At 45.3% G+C, this 23,057-nt stretch overlaps 1 protein-coding gene across 2 annotated transcripts in view; it reads right to left on the reverse strand.

Annotated features, from left to right (window-relative positions):
* The window catches only part of PTPRJ (protein tyrosine phosphatase receptor type J), a 190,323-nt gene that overhangs the window by 26,291 nt on the left and 140,975 nt on the right, over positions 1 to 23,057 (reverse strand). The window contains exons 5-12 of one of the 2 annotated variants that reach the window (XM_054525741.2): positions 20,875 to 21,132; positions 19,561 to 19,779; positions 16,724 to 16,987; positions 14,050 to 14,307; positions 8,152 to 8,409; positions 7,171 to 7,449; positions 4,675 to 4,965; positions 1,399 to 1,530 (exon numbers count right to left, since the gene is read on the reverse strand). In XM_054525741.2, the coding sequence (XP_054381716.1) occupies positions 1,399 to 1,530; positions 4,675 to 4,965; positions 7,171 to 7,449; positions 8,152 to 8,409; positions 14,050 to 14,307; positions 16,724 to 16,987; positions 19,561 to 19,779; positions 20,875 to 21,132 (1,959 nt within the window). Of the gene's footprint in view, positions 1 to 1,398; positions 1,531 to 4,674; positions 4,966 to 7,170; positions 7,450 to 8,151; positions 8,410 to 13,146; positions 13,267 to 14,049; positions 14,308 to 16,723; positions 16,988 to 19,560; positions 19,780 to 20,874; positions 21,133 to 23,057 lie in introns of those variants that run through there. The other variant, XM_054525740.2, reaches the window with a different exon arrangement.

Below are 23,057 nucleotides of genomic sequence, written 5' to 3' on the forward strand. Positions count from 1 at the left end.
GTTCCCAATCCAGGGCATCAGGCTCAGAGCCCAAGGTTTCATCTAATCACAGGCCAGCACTGGTCAGTCTGGCTGCTATGCAACATGGCCTTCCTCAATGGGACTTGCTGACAAGCATCACAGCAAAATGACTAAGAGCTGGAAACAGACCCAAAATTAAAAGATAAAAAGAGAGAGAGATTTCAACCTCACTTTTTGAAATTTTGCCACAGGTTATGGCACCAGCAAATTTCTATCCTCCCAGATCCCCAACCCCGACAGTGTGTTTGGTCTCCATCCTCCTCGAGGACATGAGGACAGCACCACAGTAGGAGAGTGGGCAGAGGAAACACTGCATTATTTATGCATAAAGAATCTCCCAGACCAGGCACAGAGGCTCATGCCTGTAGTCTAGTCCCAGCACTTTGGAAGGCCAAGGTGGGAGGATTACTTGAGTCCAGGAGTTCAAGACCAGCCTGGGCAACATGGTGAGACCTTGTCTCTAAAAGAAAGAAAGAGGGAAGGGGAAAGGAAGGAGAAGGGGAGAAGGGGAGGAGGAGGAGGGGGGACAGGGAGGAGGAGAGGGGGAGGAGAGGAGGGGGAGAAAGGAACTCCCACAACAAAACTTGGGGGGAGGGGGAGGAGGAAGAGGGAGAGGGAGAGGAGAGGTGAACGCGCGGGGTGGGGGAGGAGAGGGAGGAGGGAACCCCCACAACAAAACTTGGGCCTTTAAATCTAGGCCTTATGCAAGCACTCAAACACAGCTACCAAAGAGACTCTCGAATTATTCCTTTCCTACCACAAAAGAATGTAACAGAGCCCTTTAAGGAAAAGCAGCCTTTAATCCACCTCTTCTCTCAGCTAAGGAGATACTCTGCAAATTCCCACTAGCAAATGCAAATCTTTTTCTATTTTCTTTCAAAGGAAAGTCATCCTCTGAGGATGGCATGTGTGTACGTGTGTAGAGTGAGAGAGAGAGACAGAGTTGGTTAAAACTAATATTCTACCACCTAAAAGGCCCAGTGAGGTAAAAGAGAAGAAAAACCTAGATCACAGATCAGCAAGTTATGGGCCACAAACCAAATCTACCTGCCATGGTAAATAACATCTAGTGGGAATGGTCCCACTCATTCCTTCTGTATCTTCTGTGACTGCTTGCACACTACAATGGCAGAGTCAAATGCTTGCAACAGACTCTATACCACCTGCAAAGCTTAAAATATTGGCAATCTGGCCCTTTCCAGAAAGTTTGTCAACCATCAGGCAAATACCTCACCCTTCTTCTCTGAGTACACAGCATGGGCTGCAGTGAGAAGACAGGCGTTTGTCTGCATTACTCACATGCCTCAGTGGGCACAGAGAAAGCTCTGGTCACTGCATCACTCACAGGCTGTTTAACCCATGGAGGCCTCTCCTTACCTTCCCCGGTGGTGAGAATGACAGCATAGGCTTTGATGGGTCCGTGGCTGGCTTCAAATCCACTGAACTTGACCTTTACTGAATTGTGACTGACAGATGTAATATTAGGGGATCCATCTGGAGGAGGGGGATCTAAAATAAAACAAAACAAAACATGATCACCCAATATTGAAAACCAAAGCAACACATTAGGTAGAGAACATGCTTCAGCGACCTCCTCAAGATCTTACCCTGGAAGCTACATTCTGGGCTCGTGCAAAGCAGCAAATCCAGAAGCAAAAGGCAGGGAAGGAAACTGGTGAGGAGCAGAGACGGCAGATCCTGGGAAACCCACCTAGCTCAAAATGACCCCTTCAGGGCATCCAGCCAAATCCCCAGGGCAGGCATCCAGCAGCCTTGTTTGGTTTTGCTATTGTTGTTTTGAACAATACATGCTTTTATTTTTTAACAGATTGATTGAAATATAATTAGAATACAACCAAGGAGATGAAAGACTTGTAGAGTGAAAACCACAAAACATTGATAAAATAAAGAAGACACAAATACACAAATACATGCAAAGACATCCCATGTTCATCGATTGGAAGACTTCACATTGTTGGAAGACTTGACACTACTCAAAGCGATCTATAAATTCAATGCTCCATCAAAATCCCAATGGCAATTTTTACAGAATATAAAAAAAAAAAAATCCTAAAGTTCATATGGAACAATCAAAGACCAGGAATAGCCAAAGTAGTGTTGAGAAAGAATAAAGCTGGAGGCCTCACACTTCCTGATTTCAAGATATATTTAGTCAAAGCTACAGTAATTAAAACAGTATATTAAAGGCATAAAGACAGACATCAACCCATAGAACAGGATACTGAGCCCAGAATTAAGCTCTCACATATACAGTCAACTTATCTTCAACAAGGATGTCAAGAAGACACAATGGGGAAAAGACAGCCTCTTCAACAAATGGTGCTGGGAAAACTGTGTATCCATGAGCAAAATAATAAAACTGGACCCCTATCTTACACCAGACACAAAAATAAACTCTGAATAGATTCAAGCCTTAAACATTAAACCTAAAGCTGTACACTGTAAAATTTGTTTAAAAAAAAAAAAAACAAAACACATTGGGGAAGAGCTTCTTGACATAGTATTTACAATGGTTGCTTGGATACCACAAAAAAAGCACAGCAACAAAAGCAAAAATTGACAAGCAAGATTAAATCAAACTGAAAAGGTTTTGCACAGTAAAAGAAACCATCATTAGAGTAAGAAGCTAGTATCCTTGCATGAGGAAGCTAACCTACCCTTGTCCTCTCCCCTGGTCCCATATGACTCAAGATGAGCCGGGTTCATTATCCTGAGATCTGGGGTGGAAGAAGGAGAGTGAGAAAGAGACTGTGGTGGAACTCTAAGGTGTGGCCTTGGGAGCTGCACAATGACACCACATGGACTTGGCTTGGCCCCAGGATCAGCTGGTCAGCTGAGAGCAAAGACGGAGCAAATGTCCAAGGAGAAGAATCACAGATGAGGTGGGAGAGAACACACTTTCTGCTGAGACCTGGCCACAGCACTATTCCGTGTTCTTCATAAACAGTCCCCACATTTTTCCCAGAGTTGGTCTAAAATACCACCTACAGAAACCCAACAGATCCTCTTCCCAGAAACCAGAAAAGCCCCCACAGGACCCTCCATGTATGGCCTCCATGATTCTGCACACCCCCACTTTCCACGCCAGGGTATGGAGCCACTCTCTGAACTAACACAAAAAAAAGAACACAATGAATTAAAGATGATCCACTCCACACACTCTCTCTCTACCTAAATTCCTCTCACACATACAGTTTGGGTTATTGTCATTTTTTTTTATATTTTTTAAAAATAAATGAGATGGGATCTCGCTATGCTGCCCAGGCTGATTTCAAACTCCTGGGCTCAAGCAATCCTCCCACCTCAGCCTCCCAAAGTGCTAGGATTACAGGCATAAGCCACCACGCCCAGCCTGTTCTCATTATTATATATATTCAAGATTCAAGGAAACAGAAATCTGAACTCCAAAACAACCACAACATAATTGTCTAAACCTGCGCTGATACAGCAACCCCCTAGCCACGTGCGGCTGCCAAGCCCCTGAGAGGTGACCAGTTTGCATTCAGATGTGCTACAAGCACACAATACAGACTAGATATCAAAGACTTAGTACAAAAGAAGACGTAAAATAACTCATTAATACTTTACAGAAATTACGTGTTGAAATAATACTTTTAATATACTAAGTTAAGTAAAATGCTATTAATACCAATTTCGGCTATTCCTTTTTACTTTTTTTTCAGTGTGGCTCCTAGAAAACTTTAAATTATACCTGAGGCTCACATTGCACATCTAGTGGATGGTCCTGCTCTAAACTACGAGCTTCAGCAACCTCGCAAGTACCCGGCAGCAGTGCTCGCTGGGAGGTGGCATTCCCATGTTAATAGTCAACTGCTAGCACAGGCTCCTACATTTCCCACCAGCTCTATGCCCTGTAGCTGGCCAGAGAAGGTCAGTCCCCAGGTCCTTGCCACAAAACTGGCAGCAGCATGCTAGCTAATCCACCACCAGACCTGGAAATCCTCTCCCTCTCAATGCTCTTCTCAGTCCTATGCTCCAGGGGCCCTGTCGCCCCTATTCACCATAGTATCCCTCACCATAGCACACAGTAAGACACCAACAGATGTGGGCTAAAAGACGACCAGGCGCAGTGGCTCACGTGGGTAATCCCAACACTTTAGGAGGCCAAGGCGGGTGGATCACTTGAGGTCAGGAGTTCAAGACCAGCCTGGCCAACATGGTGAAACCCCATCTCTGAATACAAAAATTAGCCAGGCGTGGTGACATGTGTCTGTAGTCCCAGCTACTCAGGAGGCTGAGGCACCAGAATCACTTGAACCCAGGAAGCAGAGGTTGCAGTGAGCTGAGATCACGTCACTGCACTCCAGCCTGGGTGACAAGAGCAAGACTCCATCTCAAAAAAATATAAAAGAAAACATGGCAGTGAGGCAATGAGTTATGCTGTAAAGAAAAGGAGACTTTTAGAATGTAAAAAATGAGCCCCTCTTACTCTGCTTTTTTAGATTGATTTCTATGGAATGAGAAACCAGTCTATGCCAGTAAAAGCAAATGTTTTAGGGGAAATAAAAAAACAAAAACAGATTTCTAGTCCACACGTGCAGACCCACTGTGGGTCAGCCGCTCCAAGAGTGATCACAGTGCCAACTGACCAGTCCCTGCCTTGTAGCCCACCTGTGATGCCAGTGGTGCAGGTGTTCTGGGTGGAGGCTGCCATCTTTCCACAGGACACAGTGGTGATGCTGATGTTGTACGAGGTAGAAAAATTCAAATACGTGACTTCCGTTCTATACTCAGTGCCATTCTCAGAGGAGCAGCCCTCCAGGTGGGTCGCATTGACCCAGGCTCCACTGCTGACCTCCAGCTCGAAGCCTGCATTGGCACCAGGAGGGCAGGTCCATTTGAGAACCAGGGCTGGCTCTTTGGGGACCACTTCACAGTCGAAGGAGGCCACGGATGCAGGATCTGCAAAGCAAGCACAGCACAGCATGAGATTCCAGGACTTTTGCCTTTGCAAACATGGAAATAGGGAGCAGCAGAATCCTGGGGATGAGAAGGTGGGTGGGTGATGTGGTGGAAGAGGCAGGGGCTGACCCTGAATTGGGCAACACCAAACTGTGTGACCTTGGGTCAGTCACCCAACTGCTCTGAGCCTCAGCTGCAGGACTCTTTGAAGAGTAAATTGAACAATGATGTCAGGCACCAAGAAAGATGCCTGGAAGAGACCAGGGCTCCGTGAGAGTCAGCCGTATCATCCTGTGAGAAGTAGCAACTTCCTCACTTGCACCATCTCATCATGAGGACCCCTTTTTTTTCTGAGACGTAGTCTTGCTCTGTCGCCCAGGCTGGAGTGCAATAGTGCGATCTCAGCTCACCGCAACGTCCACCTCCCGGGTTCAAACGATTCTCCTGTGTCAGCCTCCCAAGTCGCTGGGACTAGAGGCACGCACCACCACACCCAGTTGATTTTTGTATTTTTAGTAGACATGGGGTTTCACCATGTTAGCCAGGATGGTCTCGATCTTTTGACCTCCTGATCCACCCACCTTGGACTCCCAAAGTGCTGGGATTACAGGTGTGAGCCACCAGGCCCAGCCAAGGCCCTCTTGATGATCCTTCTGAGACAGGTGAGGCCCATACTGTCCCATCTGCAGATAAATCCACAGAGGCTCAGAGAGGTTAAGTAATTGGCTGATGATGACGTGGCAGGTGATGAAGCCAAAACTAGATCCCAGGTTTTCTAAGTCTAAGTTCAAGACACTCTCTACTCACATAACATACTGCATCATCAATGGTAAATGGCATCAGTTTCCGCATCTTCAAAATAGAGTGTTATTTGTCTCTATCTGAGGGCCAATAGATTTTTACTGAGGACTAACATCAAACTGATGTAAATAGAAAACTCCATATTACAAATGGAGGACAGTATTATCATTAATTGAATGTCACAGAATTTTAGAGCAGGAGAAGCTCTACCAAGGCACCTAGTGCAACTCCCACATTCGCCACCCAGGGCCTGGAAAGGTAACCTGAACACTGCACCCACTTTTACAGCTCCTGTTCTACCCACACCCAGTCATAAATGCTCAGATAGTTTTTATCTTGCTATAGGCTACAAATAACTATAGCTAAGATAAATATCAGCAATGAAAGGCACCCAAATATCAAAGATGGGTGTCTAGACCAGGTGGGATGGAGCAGAGGTGACCCAAAGCTGCAGGGATTTCTGTGGCCACCCCACTCACCACTGAAAAGCCAGAGGCCATCAAGGCTGGAGCTCCTATACTACCAGGGAGGCTGATCCCATGAGACAAACACTTCCAAATCAGCCTGAACATATCTGAATGGCCTGGGCCAAAAAGGGAAGAGGTAGGAGCGAGAAGAGCAGAAAATGAGTAGTGCACGGGTGCTGAGTGATAAAGGTGCCACAGTCAGCACTGTGAGCAGAAGTGTCCACCACTGTCTGCAAAGCCTTCCCTGGGCTGACCTGAAAGCATCCTCAATTACACAGAGGGCTCTTCTCTTTATCACACATTTTGAGTTGTGAGACAGGTGAGGATCAAGAAGGATGCAAAGGCTGGGCTTCATTTCAACAATAACCTTTCCATCTTCTCCAGCACAAAAGACAAACCAATGCCAGACATCATCCACATCCTGGCTCAGCCCCACTCAGGCCTCACCTCCCACCTATACCCTCCTGTTCCTGCAGGTCCACTCCTCCCACCCTTGCCTCCTGCTCTTCCTCCAGCCTCCAGACACGGTGGTGATGCTGCACAGGCTCCTCCGCACAGGCCTCTGCCTGTAATGCTCTCATGCCCTGATATCCACATGGCTGGCTCCTTCCCTTCATTCAGATCTCTGCTCAAAAGTCACCTTGTCATTGAGGCCTTTCCTGAGCACTCTAGATAAACATCCCACTTCCTCCTTCGAAAAGTTCTAAGAAGGCAAGGACTTGACTGGCATACGGTATATGCTCAATAAATATTTATTGAATACAGAAATGATGAGGGCATCGAGACAGCACCGATAAGCTAACAGGATGCCTCGGAAAGCTCAATGTCCATCACTGCACAGAACACAAAACCAAACAAACTACAGAGTGGGAGGCCTGACCTGCAAGGTCAGCACCACTCAGGGAGGAGTCCAACAGGCAGTTGGGGCTACACTCACCTGTACAGAATGACTTCCGGCCAGGTTCCAGTGACTTGATCCCATCCCCTACTTGTGCAAAGATCTCCACTGTGTATGATGAGCCAGGTATTAATTCAGTGACTGTAGCGTCAGTAATTCCAGTGTCCGTGACTACTTGTGTTGCGTTGCTGGAATTTCCAACCTTCTCAATAAGAAGGCAGTAGGAGTACGTGGGAGAGGCGTCATCAAAGTTCTGCCAACTTAAAGTTGCTGCTGTGGTGTTGGTACTTACATCAATGTTGGACACATTGCTGGGCCCTTGATTTTTAAAAAAAGGCAATTCATGTAAAAGCACAGATTAAGTAGCCAGGACTATTTACTATATCCAAAAATAGCCTGGCTCATTTTAGAAAGAATGAATAAAGCTAGTATTTGCTGGCTCAAAAGATGGAAAACTTCCCAAAAACTCATCAAGAAAATAATTATACAGATTAGATCTCAAAAGAAGTTTAATTTAGGCTTCTTTTAATACTTCAAGTTTATTTCAAATATATTTTTAACATTTAATTTCTAATCTGTTTTTTAAATCTAATAGATGGAGAAAAATATACTAAAAACATATTACAAACTAACATCTTTACCATGTATTTAATTCAAATATTCGCAAAACACCTCCCTAACTGTTGCAGGCAAAGCTCCTCATCTGGGCAGTATCTTCCAACACCAACATGACAAGGTGACCCTTCTCTACTCTGTATTCTCAAGGAATGACTAGAACAGTTTCAGTCTCCATTCCCAAGGAATCATTTCTTCCTTTTAATGACAATTCTAAGTTCACATAGCTTGAAGAACAGTGCCCCATGGGGACAGCAGAACCGTTGCTGAGACCAATGTTTTCAACTTCAGCAATTTCAGAGTCAACCTGGATCCCAGAAGCACACTGGCCATCATTTAACCAGTGCCTCCTCCAAGAGACAGTTAGAGAGGCTGTTCCTTAGAAGGGCATCCTAAGAGACTTACGTGTGTACTGTGCAGTGGAGTTGGGGTCCCCCCAGACGTGGTCCACTTCTGGAGAGATGGTGATGTTATATAAGGTGCCCGGGATCAGGCCCTGGAGAGTGACCGCTTTGTCATACGTGCTTGTGTGGTTACAGCCATGCTTGGATGCTATGACTAAATGGTAAACATACTCGGAAGCACCGTCTGGGCTCTTCCACTCCAGCCGCATCTCCGTGGTGGTGACGCAGACCACGTGGACGTCAAACACTGCACTGGGAACTGCTCAGAAGAAAGGAAGGAGAAGGGAAAACTGTTACTGACTATCATGACGCCCAGCTTCCTCTCCAAGTGCTGAGGAGAGGACCTGCTCTTTTGCCATTACGCTTTCTAATGAGTTCACAAAAGGCACACTCCACAATCGAGCTGAAAAATGCACACACTCAGTGCTCTCAAGAATTTCAGCTCTTCTGCGACGCACATGAACTTCCCAGTTTATCTTACCAGTTCTCCAGTTTTTTGTTGTTGTCTTAAAAATGAGCCCTTAGGCTGGGTGCAATGGCTCATGCCTGTAATCCCAACATTTTGGGAAGCCGAGATGGATCACTTGAGGTCAGAGGATCGAGACCAGCCTGGCCAACATGGTGAAAACCCATCTCTACTAAAAATACAAAAATTAGCTGGGTGTGGTGGTACACGCCTGTAATCCCAGCTACTCGGGAGGCTGGGGCACAAGAGTCGCTTGAACCCAGAAGGCAGAGGTTGCAGTGAGCCGATATCACACCACCGCACTCCAGCCTGGGCGACAGAATGAGACTCTGCCTCAAAAAAAAAAAAAAAAAAAAAAAAAAAAAAGGCCAGGCACAGTGGATCACGCCTGTAATCCCAGCACTTTGGGCGGCCGAGGCAGGCGGATCACCTGAAGTCGGGAGTTTGAGACCAGCCTGACCAGCACGGAGAAACCCCGTCTCTACCAAAAAAAGTACAAAATTAGCTGGGCGTGGTGGTGCATGCCTATAGTCCCAGCTACTTGGGAGGCTGAGGCAGGAGAATCACTTGAACCCGGAAGGCGGAGGTTGCAGTGAGCCAAGATCGTGCCATCCGCACTCCAGCCTGGGCAACAAGAGCAAAACTCCGTCTCAAAAAAAAAAAAGCCCTTCAAGGGGTCATCTGAAGTGGAAATCACATTCAGTTTTTTGATATGGGTGCTGGTAACGAGATGTGTTCAGTTTGTAAAAGTTCATGAAGCTATGCGCTGAGGATACATCCCTTTTCGGTATGTATATTATATCTCAATAAAGAGGTTTTTTTGTTTTGTTGTGTTTTTTAAATCAGTGACTCAGAAGGAAACATCTTCCCGTGACACAGCCTTACATACCAAAGAGGAAAACTGAAATGGAGAGCTGACCTTTACTAAGATGCAGCATTTGAGGACGGATGAGGAAGGGAAGAAAACAGGCACACCCTGCACCCTGAGAGCAGAGTCAGAAGTGGAGCCTCCCACAGGAGCCCATCCTCCGATCATCTCCCGCTGCCCACTCAGCCACTTGCACCAGGGATGCCTATATCGAGGCCCGGAAGTAACCGCGGAGGCTGGGCCTATTTTCTACCGCGGCTTTTAACCCTATCTCTCTTTACCTGGCAACAAACGTCACCTCCAGGGAGAGGAAATGGGCAGGTAGGGGACAAAAAAGGGAAATACTTTCACTGCAAATACCTTGTCCAAAAAACAAAAAAAAAAATTGTGCCATGTTTACGTACTATCTACTCCAAAATTAATTTTTTTTTTAATTTTAAGTGGATTCTCCTTACAGAGAAGCCACTGGGAGGAGCCTTTGTTTCCTACCAGCAGATTCCTGATGTCAAAGGGATTCCACAGACAAAAGACCATGAAAGGTAGCCTTTGCCTATAAACATAAAAACCTAGAAACAACCTAAATATTCAATAACATGGGGAGGGCTGTGGGCACTGTGATCTGGCTGCATGATGAAATATTCTTTAGCCACTAAAAACATGAAGGCCATGCTAACTATAGGGGAAAGTTGTGGTATAGACTGAGTAAAAAAAAATTCAAATACAAAATAAAAGTATTTGTATAATAATTACAGTAATACAAGCAAAATGTATGACTGTGGACACAGAGAGAAAAGGAATTCGGTTGGGTTAGAAAAGTAGAGATATTTGTTTCTTTTTATTTTTATTGTGGTAAAACATACATACCATAATATTCATCATCTTAACCATTTGTCAGTGTACAATTCGGTGTCATCAATATTCACAATGTTGTGTAACTATCACCACTACCTGTACCCAAAACACTGTCATCATCCCCAGCATAAACTGTAGCCATTAAACAATAATGCCCACTCCCTCCTCTGAACAGCCCCTGGTAACCTCTATTCTAATTTGTGTAGAATATTAAGTTGCCTAATCTAGGTACTCATGTAAGTGGAATCATCCAGTATTTGTCCTTCTGTGTCTGGCTTATTTCACTTAGCATAATGTCCTCAAGATCCATCCATGTTGTACCATAAATCAGAATTTCTTTCTTTTCTGTGGCTGAATAGTATTTTGTTGTATGGATGAACCACATTTTATCTATCCATTCATTTGTTGATGGGATCTTGGGTCCACCTTTGGCTACTATGAACAATGCTACTACTATGAACACTGATGTATAAATAACTGTCCAGGGCCCTGTTTTCAATTCTTCTGGAGATATACATAGGACTGGAATTACTGGATCATATGGTATTCGTTTCCTTTTTTCGAAATTGCTTTTAATGCTGTTAAGCTGACTTTTTCCAATAACAATAAAGGTTATTTGATAATAGAAAGGTAGCCCCCCTAAGAGTTTAGATCTTATAGCAAGCCTGCTTGACTTTCATTCAATGGGACCATTGAATGAAACGGGTCCTTTGAGACAATGGAATTCCAGGCGGGTGTTAAAATTACCCTGTAGAAATACTGATATTAAGAGGAAAGAATATTCATAATAAACTATAGTAAAAGAGATGCCTTCTCCTCACTAATACTAAACTTTACTGCTGTACCACATCAAAGTGTCAATCTACATGGTGGTTAAGCACTTGGTCTTAGACAGCAGACACAGGTCAGTTTGCCACCTTGTCACTCTGGGCCAGTTACTTAAGTTCGCAGAGCCCCCATTTCTTACTCTGTGAGACAGAAATGGTAATAATACCTGCTCCATGAAATTGTGTTAAAAATGTAAAATACAGTATGAGAGCACTCAGCACTTTGCAGACCCCCAGCATATTATATTATTGTTACAGTAAGTTCTGGGCAATAGCAAGTAGCACAATATCATGCATCTCCCTCAGTGCTGATCCTCTTACCATTATCCACATCCTTAAAAGACAGAAGAAACATGTGGATGTTAAGACGTCATGTCAACAGTCTGAAATGCAGATTTGCAAAGGGAATACTGCATTTCATCCGAGGGATGCATTTTAGTAGATCCCTTATTTCAGAAGCAGACCCTCTGAGTGACTATCGGTGCTTAATCCAACCAGCACAGTTGAAGAAGCTTCTTCAAGGAGAATCTCAAAAGCCTAACTCATTTCATGTGTGTTTCAAGGAATCTGTCCCATTTCTTTATATATATATATATTTTTTTTTAATTATTATACTTTAAGTTCTAGGGTACAAGTGCACAACGTGCAGGTTTGTTACATATGTATACATGTGCCATGTCGGTGTGCTGCACCCATTAACTCATCATTTACATTAGGTATATCTTTATTCTACCCTCTGTATAAAAGATTTCAACTATCTTGAATCTTAGATCAAGGAAGACTGTATGTTTTTCAACCTTTCCAAAAAACAATTATTTCAAAATTTTAAAACAACAATAATGAACATTACTCTCTAGGATTTCCCAGAAGTTTCTCCTGTAGGCCTAGAAACAATTTAATAATTTAAACTGTTTCTATAAAAAAAAAAAAAATTTTTTTTTGAGACAGGGTCTCCCAGGCTGGTGCTGGTCTGCAACTGTTAGGCCAAGCAATCCTCCTGCCGCAGCCTCTCAAGTAGCTGAGACTAGGGGTGCAGGCCACCGTAGCTGACTATAAAATGATTTTATCAATTTCAATTAGCCTTCTAGAACTAACAAAGTATCGCATCACAGCGTTGTTTAGGAAAGACTGTGAACAGTCCACCTGCCCAACACAGCACAGTAATTTCTAACACATCTTGACCAGAGGTTCTTAAACTTTTTGCTCTCAGGACTTCTTTACCATCTTAAAAGTTATTAAGGCTCTCAGAGAATTTGTATTTACATAGGTTATATTTATTAATATTTACTATATCAGGGATTTAAAATGAAGAAATTTTTTTTTTTTTTTTTTTTTTTTTTGAGACAGAGTCTCGCTGTTGCCCAGGCTGGAGTGCAGTGGCACGATCTCGGCTCACTGCAGGCTCCGCTCCCCGGGGTTCACACCATTCTCCTGCCTCAGCCTCCCGAGTAGCTGGGACTACAGGCGCCCGCCACCGCGCCCGGCTAATTTTTTGTATTTTTAGTAGAGACGGGGTTTCACCTTGTTAGCCAGGATGGTCTTGATCTCCTGACCTCGTGATCCGCCCACCTCGGCCTCCCAAAGTGCTGGGATTACAGGCGTGAGCCACCACGCCCAGCAGAAATTTTTAAAATCTAAGAATCCACAGCATATATTCCATTAACCCTCAGAGAGACAATGTCATCCCATATTGGATCAAAGTTGGAAAACTCCAAAAGAGAATGAGAATGAAAAAGCCAAATAACATTTTAGTATTGTTACGATAATACTACCTTGGAGACCCCTTGAAAGAACCTAGGGATCCCTAGAGAGCCCTGGACCACAATTTGAAAACCACTGATCTAGCCCAGAGGTCAGCAAACATTCTTTGTAATGGCCAGAAAATAAATATCTCAGGCTTCACAAGCCACACATTCTCTGCTGCCACTACTCAATTCTAGCACCAAAGTAGCCATAGACAGTACATAAGCAAATGAACATGGCTGTGATCCAATAAAACTTTATTTACAAAAACAGACAGTGAGCCAAATTTGGCATAGGGGCCATTCTTATCTGCCAACTCTGTTTCAGATGATGGAATTCCAGGCAGGTGTTCAAATCATCCTGTAGAAATATTGTATTAAGAGGAAAGAATATTCATAATTAATTGGCAAGTTGGGGAAAAGGCAGATTACAAAACCACGTGTACAGATGGCCTCAATGTTTGTGAAAGAAATAAATATATATTTGTGGGCTGGGTGCAGTGGCGCACACCGGTAATCCCAGCACTTTGGGAGGCTGAGGTGGGCCGATCATTTGAGATCAGGAGATCAAGACCAGCCTGGCCAATATGGCAAAACCCTGTCTCTACTAAAAGTATAAAAATTAGCCAGGCATGGTGGTGCACACTGTAATTCCAATTACTCAGGAGGCTGAGGCACAAGAATCGCTTCACTTGAACCCAGGAGGTGGAGGTTGCAGTGAGCCAAGATCATGCCACTGCACTCCAGCCTGGGTGACAGGGTAAGACTGTTTCAAAAAAATAATAATTTTATATATATATATATATATATATATCTGTGTGTGTGTGTGTATGTATTAAATATTAAATATATATGTATTAAATATATGTATACTCACACATATATTTGTGTATCTACATGTATATGTTTAAAAATTGTAAAATGTCATACATCAAAAGTGATTATCTCTGCTTGATGGTTTCCATGTAAGTTTTTTCTACTTGTCTGTATTTCATATAATAAATAAGCATTAGTGTTATGAAAATTTTTAAAGTTTTTTCTTAGATAATTAAAAGAAAAAAATATTTGGAAACATTATGTTTATTAATTATACTGATTTCCTTGAAGAAACATGATGGTTTAACAGAAAAGCCTATTTGCTTACCAGTTCTATTGCAAACTGTCCGAGATGCCCCTTCAGTCCCATTTGGTCCTTTTGGAACTATTTCAAAGCAATACTTGGTTCCAGGGAACAAGCCACCAATGATAATACTTTGGTTGGTGGTTATTTCTACCGAAGACTTGCCAGCTCCCTCCTGTGTGATACGCATCTGAAATGATTCTGCATCATGGCTGCTCCATGCTAAGCCGATCTCTGTCATGCTGACCACTGTCACTCGGAAGTCGGAAACTGGAACAGGGGCTATGCAAAGAAAGTAAACAACTAGATTTAAAAATATATTTCTCCAGGAGACAGGGATGCCCCACCTCAGAAAATATTTACACTGAGATGAAATGTACACTTAGGACACCTGATCCCTCTCTCTGTCTTCTTTGTATCATCATCTACAACATGAGCCCCTCAGAAACTGCTGTTTCTGGCCATGGAGAGAGCACTTGATCATGAGAGTGCAGAAGTTCTGTGCTCACATTGCACACAATCATTCACAGGAAATGAGAGGAGGCGTGAGCTCCTGTGGTCAAGGGCACAGGCTCTGGAGGAGAACCTTGGCCACACTGGCTGCTTTATCTTGAATGCATTACTAGCCTCCCAGAGCCTCTGTTCAGCGAGGGACAGCAGAGACTGGTCTTGACCCTCAAAATCCATTCCCCCATTTTCCCTTCATCATACCCACCCAGATTTTTAGCCCTGTGTGTGCATGGCTGTTGGAAACAAAGACCACATTTCCCAGCTCCCATGGAGCTAGATGTTGCGTGTGACTAAGTTTTGGTCAACAAAGCATGAGCAGAGGTACTGGGTGACTTCTAGGAAGTGTCTTTTAAGGGTGGGGCACAACCTTCTGCCTTTCCTCCTTCTTATACCTGTAGTGTGGATGCAATGACTGGAGCTCACGCTGCCTGGCTCTGGAACCAACACCTCAGCGGTGGCTGCAGCTTCCTGATCCCAGGATCACAGCTCAGAACATACACCCCTGGATCCCGCAACTACAGCAGGGACTTCCTGATTCCTCCCTCTGCTGTCTGTGACCAAGGTGGTGACTGTCCAGGGGGTCAGTTCTGCAGACTTAGTCCAGGAGTCATTTCTTGTGGCCAGGCCTAAAGCCTGCTCCCCAACTGTTATGAACTGACTTGTGCTCCCTCACCCCCAAATGTGTATGTTTATGTCCTAACCCCCAAGACCTCAGAATGTGGCTGTCTTTGGAGACAGGGTCTTTAAAGAGGTAATTAAGTTAACGTGAGGTCATGAAGGTAGGCCCTAATCCAGCAAGACTGGTGTCCTTATAAAGGGAGATGAGGACATAGGCACACGCAGACTAAGGACAACCACATGAGGGAGAAGACAGTCATCTATAAGCCAAGAGGGAGGCCTCAGAAGAAACCACACCTGCCATTGCCTTAATCTTTGACCTTCAGCCTCCAGAACTATGAGAAAGTCTATTTCTGTTGTTTAAGCCACACAGCCTTTGGTACTTGTTCTGGTAGCCCTAGCAAACTAATACACCAGCTCTTCCAATGATTCTGCAAAACCTCAATTCCCAGGACAAATCCCTTTTGGTTAAAATAGCTCACAGTTTCTGTTTCATACAACTGAGCCTTGGATAACCTCTATCATCCCCATCCTGCCTAGCACTGGGCTTCTGTTACAGGAGAGAGAAATAAACCCCTGTCTTGTTTAAGCCATGGATACTTGGGTTTTTTTGTTGTTGTTTTTGGTGGTGTTACTCGTGGCTGAACCTAATCCTAACTAATAAATAGTAAAAGAGTAAAAGGTAAATAAATGCAAGTATATTTCATTTTCCCAAAGATCCAGTCCAAAATACATCTATAAGAATGCTAAGGCGTGCTTCCTGCGAAGGAATGGACATTCTTGTGGGATAAGCCCTGGGTCCAGAGCCACGCACCCCTGGGTTCAAGTCCTGCTCTGCTACTCACGAGCTCTGTGGCTTTGGGCAAACTATTCAGCCATGAGGGTGTCAATTCCTCATCTGTAAAAGGGGACCCCAATACCTACCTTGGAGGCCACTGCAGTGTCTATAAATCTCATGGCACAGTGCAAAATGCAGTGCTGGTGTCACTACTATTGTTTAATAGTATATAATCAATATTATACCACCGTACTACTAGTGCACCATTACTGTTTTATTTTACATTATTGGACCTTCTTTGAAACCTAAAGCTTTTTATTTGCTGCATAAAATCTTATTTGTAAGGGACATTTAAACAAACAGAGATACAGCTGTGCCAGTGATTCATTATAATGTCGGCACCCAAGACACAAGGGGATATGAATACCAGGTCATTTTTGTCTCCCTGTATCAATTCACTCTAGGTCTCCTCCACACTGGAAAGAGAGTTACAAGCGCAGGCTCCAGGTGAGAAATACCAGAGGCTTAATCTCACCTCTGCCACTTTCCAGCTGTGACACCTGTCTAGCACCTCTCTCAGCCTTGGCTTCCTATCTATAAAATAAGGCTACTTCCAACCACGTCACAGGGCTGTTGTAAGCATACAATGTGCCAGTGCAAGGAAAGCATGTCACACGAAGCTTGGCATGTGGTCAGCCGACAGTCACCATTATTATATCATGCATCCTGTGTCTGGGCCTGGCACGTAGCAGGACAGCAGGAAAGGGTGGCAAGAGCCAGGCATGAACTCACGGGTGTGCACTTGGAGGAAGCCCGGCGTGCCCTCGATGTCACCTAGAACAGGACACACTGTGATGTTGTAGAAGGTGCTGGAGCGGAGTCCCAGGATGACAGCGCGAGGCTCACTGACGTTGAGATTGGAAGAATCTGTCTCCCCCGCCACATGTATCTTGTAGGTATAGTTAGATGACGACTCGTTATCACTGACTTTCCAGATCAGAGTCAGGCTTGTGGCATTGATGTTCACAGCAGTGACGTCAAAAACCTGAATAGCATCTGTGAGAACACAAGAGGAGTTCAAAATAACCAGAACGGCCAAGGCAGAGGGAGGGAGAGGTCATCAGGGCATGCTGTCAAGCCCAGCAAACTCTCCTGGGGAGTGTTCCTTCCTCCTCTGCACCATCAACCACGGCTAGGAAGCATGAGGGTCCCAGCCAAAGTCAGGCATCATTGGGCGGTGAAGAAACAACCTGGCCAATGGCACCTGCAGGGTTATTCTTTGTTCCTTTTTGTAAGTTGACTTTAGAGATTTGACCTAAATGATGACTTGGACTCTGCATGTCTTACCCTAGGGCCAGGGGCACCCAGAAAAGCTGTCAAACACACATGATGCAAGAGCGAACACTGTGATCTATGTGATCGCCTGAGATCACAGAAGTCAGGACGAGGCAGGCCTGAGTTCCAGGGCTCGCTCTGCTATGACACCCAGGTGGGCCGCAGGAAAACCGCTTGAGCTCAGCTTCCTCATCTATAAAACTGGGAGAGCAATCCTAACCTCAAGAAAAGATAACCCGAGTGCCAGTTATTCGCCACCTGCCCACTCCACCCTCCCAACGTATCCACTGCCCTTCCCTCACCTGCTCTGTGCCCAGGAGGCTGACCTTGTGCAAGGCATCACGGGGGTTCTTGCCACATGGGCTGTGACCACGTTCCACCATAAGCCAATGGGCAGGCCCCCGAAGGGCCACAGGAGAAAGGAGTCGGTGCCTTCCTCCATCGCCTCCTGCTCTGGGCCTCCTGTCCTGACACAGCTGTGTCCTCCACTGCCCCAGCTCTCACTGGGCTCCAGAAACACCCTGTCCTCCTCTAGCACTTCAACCCTAGAGGTGGCTTTCTGCCGTGGGCTAGTCTTGGGTGCCTCAACAATGTCCTCTGATGGTTTCCTTAACCCTGCCCCACCTAACTAGCCACTTGAAAAGTGCAGGGTGCTCTGGGATGGGTGGAAATGTGTGTTTGTTTATCTGTGTGTGTGTGTGTGTGTGTGTGTGTGTGTTGCAACAGACTGAATGTTTCTGTCCCCATAAAATTCCTGTGTTGAAATCGTAACCCCTGATGTGATGCTTTTAGGAGGCGGGGCTTTTGGGAGGTAATTAGGTCATGAATTACCTCCCTCCTGAATGGTATTAGTGCCCTTATCAAACAGGCTGGAGAGAAACCGCTCCCTCACTCCTTCAACCACGTGAAGACCCAGGGAGCCTGCAACCCGGAAGAGGAAGAGGGTGTTCACCCAGAGCCCAGGCATGCTGCACCCCAGTCTCAGACTTCTAGCCTCCAGAACCCTGAGAAATAAATGTTCATTGTTTACACCATCTAGTGCATGGCCATTTGTTACAGCAGCCCAAACTGACTAAGACTTATCTATACACACACACTCGCCCCTTATAGAGAGGGAAAGGCTACTATAATGATTATTTACCAAGCATGAAGACAGTTCAATGCAAAGCAGGATGTGTGTGAATTCACAGCACCAAGAGCCTGAGATGTAATCACTACTACTTTGCTTCTGCTCAAACTGCTTTAAAAAGCAGGGACCCCAGGCCCACACGAATCCACGAGTCCTTTTAGCAAATCAGTCAAAGGGCCCTTCCCCTGGCTGGACCCAGCCCTGGGTGCATGGCTTGATGCAGGGCACACAGACCAGATTTCAGCCCCTTTCACTCTCTCACGCAAGCTTACCGTATGCAGCACACCCCACCACTGCCAACCGTACCCATATAGGAGCCCCTTCCTCCTCCTCCAACTAACCCACCCTCTGGAATCCAAGCCCTCCTCACCCGAGAGCCTCCCGCCTGCCACTCCTGCCAGATCACTGCAGGCCCCATGAGGTCAGGCGGCCTGTCCTATGGCCACATCCTCCCCACCCACTCCCACGTTAGCAAAACAAGTACAAAGGGAAGGAAGGACACAAATGGACCCTCCTTCAACGTGGATACCAGGAAAAACTGTCATTCCTTACAGACATGGCTTCTCACCAATGTCTTGCCAAAACTTCTAGCCCTGTACAAGTAACACAGCCTGGCCAGTAACTACCTCTAAGTATCCCCTTCCGCTCTTTTCACCAAAGCCTCCAAATATTAGTGAACTTACAGAGTGAAAGTGCTGATAAATTATAGCGAGGAAGCAGCAACGTGCATGTCAACAAGCATTTCAACAGAAAGATTGGTATGAATTACAAGGCGGGTGAAAAAATGAAACTCACTTTCATAACTTTGTTAACTCAGAGCAGGGGAAAAATAAGCAATGATTATCTGTTTTTAAGAGGAAAGTATGATGCCAGTTTGTCCCATCAGCCACCACGCAGAGCTGTGAAAGATGGCACGAGGCAGTGCCCAGTGCCCGCACACAGGGGCTGCTCCATGTATTTGATTTCACTTAATGAGAGATGTGCACTGCCCATGGAGTTAAGAAGAAACCGAGCAGATCTGCTCTGTCCAAAATCTCCTCCAGAAAGCTCCCTCTGACATCAAAACTAGCTGTTATGCAAGAAATCACTCAGAATCGGAATCACAGGAGACAGAACATTGTGCTAGGAAACTCTGGCTGCCACCATTTTACAAAGTTCAACCTACTTGTCCTGAACTCTATGGCCTGGGGCTGTCCTTCTGTGCCATTCGCTGCTTGGGAATAAACGGTGGCATTGTATCGGGTGCCAGGCTCTAACCCGACAAGCAGGACTTCCGTGTCTTGGGACTGCTGGCCAGACGATGGGTCTGCAGGTCCCAGGAGGGACTCATCATGCACAGGGGCGGTGGGGCTCCCTGCCCAGCTTCTCTCTGTGTTGTTGGCATCTGTTCAAGCACAGGAGACAAAAAGACATCAACCACAAGAGGGACACATCCCCCATTTTCCTTCGGAGCCCCCACCCCATCAGATGGCCATCAGACAGTGGCCACAGCTGGTGCTGCACCAATATCTGCTCCCTTCGTCCTCCAGAGAGAGAGGCAGCCCCATAAAAAGGCCTGATAGCTCCATCTCCATTTGTACTGTTATTCTAGTAGCACCACAGATATCTGGTGCTTCTCTTTCAAACTCTGCTTATTTCAGGTCATTCTCCCTTCTTTGGGATGTTATCTTCTCCTGTCCCAGCATGGATTTCCAGGGACAGCTCCATGAAGCAGACTTTGCTAATCAGACCCCACTCAAGACACGTTTTCCTGGACCAGACCCTGGTTGGTGGGGCAGCTGGCTGGTGGGGCAGCTGCAGGGTGTGAAACGGGAGCAGCTGGGCTCCTTAAGTGTGCAGAGGGAGCTGCTCTGAGAATGAAGCTGATGAACAGAAAGAAGCAAGAGGGAGAGATGAGAATTGCCTCATCTCTTTCTCTGAGGCCTCCCGCTAGCAGGAAAATCCACATGAGCCAATAAATTGTTCCTTCTGTCTGAGCTATCCAAAGTCTGGTTTCTGTCACTTGCAAGCAAGGATCCTGACACCCACTCTGCAGCTCTGTTTTCTTAAGTGTAAAATGCAGATTAAGTGCCTGTCCTTCTCATGGAGTTATCCTGGGGATCCTCTGCAAATGCTATGAAACCTGCAAATGACAACGCCAACGTCAACCAGCAGACGTGATAAGTTCCTCTGAAGGCCCAACTTGGGTTGACACAGCTGTTAGATAGAAAGCTAAAGGGGCCTCTACTTTCCTGGGTGCCAGACTCTAAAAAGTTTCAATTCCTATTGCTGTTCTCAGCCCCAATGTGTTCCCCTGTAAAATCAGAACACGTTTCCTTCCTTCCTCATGCAGGTGGGGGATCAAACTAAAATGTGGAGGAAAAGCCCTCTATAAATTCTAAATCTCCATACACATGGAAGAGCAATTTATTTTTTAAAACATTTAGTTACTGAAATTGAGAACCAGTAAGGGAGACGGAAGGTACCCTTTGTAACTCACCCAAGCCACCTTCTGTGCCCAAGGGGTCTCCCTTTGTCTTATTTGATTGTAGAAGATACGGGTTGATGTTGTATTGAACCCCTGGCTCCAGGCCCGAGATATTGACCTGAAGTCTTGAGTCTTGAGTCAACTCCTCATGGCTTCCAATGCTTTCAAGAAGCACCCGGCAGGAGGCAGTGCCATTGCCATTGCTCCAGGACAGAGTAGCCTTCCTCACACCCATGAGGGCAACACGGAGATCAGAAACTGGAATCGGCTCTATTTTAAAAATACAACATGCATTAATGGAACAAGATATATGCAGTCACCTTCATTAAGAATGACTGGGGTTCAGTGCTGGGAGCAGGTTTTAAAAGAAAAAAAGAAAGAATGACTGAGGTCACTGATGTCCCGATGTGACTCACTAAAAATACTTCCTTTCTATCAGAGCCCAGTGCATTTCCATCATTTCACAGCAGGGCTGGGGGAGAAAATAATAACATGGAAGAGAAGAAAAAACCTTAAAACTGAAATTGTTTAGGATCCACACTGTTCTCCAAGATTAACCCCACTAGTGACTGGACACTCTTCTAAACTGTCCCTTTTAAATGGTAGCATTTAATTATATGTGTTTTAGATATCAGGAACAAAGCCTCAAATAAAGTGACTGTTTATTAATCTAAAGGTCTCAATTCAAGATAATGCAAATAATATCATTTTAAATTACCAAGACATTTCAAGTAAGCAGCACATTCAATATCCCAGCCCCAAGGGGATTTTTCAGAAGACATTCCATCTCCACTACATCCTGGCCCTTCCTCCCATTGCCTTATTTGGTTGATGGTGACATAAGTCAAACCACTTCACCCAAAATGACATGCACTCCCCTCGCTTTTCCAATAAGAACACGAAGACCCAGAGAGGCAGGGCGGCTTGCTCAAGAACACACACTCCTGGTAGCAGTGAGGACAGGAGAACCCAGGGCTGCAGCTTCACGTACAGAAAAGCACAGGTAGTGCCGCAGATAGAGCAAAATCCCTCCTGAGGGCTGCAGGGGCCTGAAGGTAAAGACATTGGCCTAGATGATTCTAAGGCACTGTCCAGCTCCGAAACGGTAAGATGATTACTCACAGCACATGTCTCTCATGCAAAGATTTCTAAATCAGGTCAGTCATGTGTCTTTTTGTTTCATTAAGTAAGGCAGAACCAATAAATTCCCAGCTCGGTGACTGTGGATAGCTGTTATGAACATCACTGCACCACAGTGGTCTAGAGTTAGACTCCAGGTTCCAGCCCCACCGCTTGATACTAATTAACTCTGAGACACCGGAAGAAACTTAACTTCTCCACATTACAGTGTCTTCCGCTGCAGCCCCCAGGGTTACTGTGAGAACAAAATAACATTAAGGACAGAGAGGCACATGGGCCGTGCTCAATACGCAGCAGCTGATGGACCTGCTCCAATGCAGCCCTGTGCTCAGGGCTTTAAGGTAGATAAAGACACTCAGCCCCTCTACCGGTGCTTCCTGCACCTCCGCATCCCCTTTCCCACGGCCACCCCCTCGGGGTCACCTTGTCCTCATCACCATTTCCAAGTTCTATGCTCTTTTCTCTCATTCTCTTCTCTTCTGTCATCTCTCTGTGCTCTCCTTTCCCTCTCTTTCACAATGTAACAGAGTAAACCTTTATGGCAGGTTTTCCCCCCTAAAATAGTGCTCTGAGGAGCTCCGGGAGTTTTGTCAGGGTGCCTGTGACTCCCATTTCTTTGGCTCTTTTCTCTCCAGTTCTTTTTATTTTTACTTATTGGGTTCCTGGGCAAGGTTTTGTTTAAAGAAATAGTTTCCTGACTAAAAATATCGGAAGCCACTGGTTTCATATTTGCTGCTCCATGCTGGACTTCGTTCACCTCCAGCCGTGGGCTCCAACAGCTCAGGCGCCCATGGCCGACTCCAGCCCCTGAGATCACACTCCCCAGCCCCCTAGATCAGAAAACTAACAGAGGACCTCTTTTTTCAATTTTTGGTTCTCCTCACCTTAAAAAATAGTTTCTCCACCTGTTTTTTTAAAATGTTTGGTTCTTTTCAGCTTAAAAAAAGAGCTAAGTTTGCAGCTATAATAGATGGCTTCAGTATTGACATCTAAGATAAATCAAAATCTAAACTGTCAAATCTGAATTAAAATTTAAATATCATCAAACTCTTATT

The sequence above is a fragment of the Pongo abelii genome, chromosome 9 (genome assembly GCF_028885655.2).
Source record: "Pongo abelii isolate AG06213 chromosome 9, NHGRI_mPonAbe1-v2.0_pri, whole genome shotgun sequence".
Lineage (NCBI taxonomy): Eukaryota > Metazoa > Chordata > Mammalia > Primates > Hominidae > Pongo > Pongo abelii.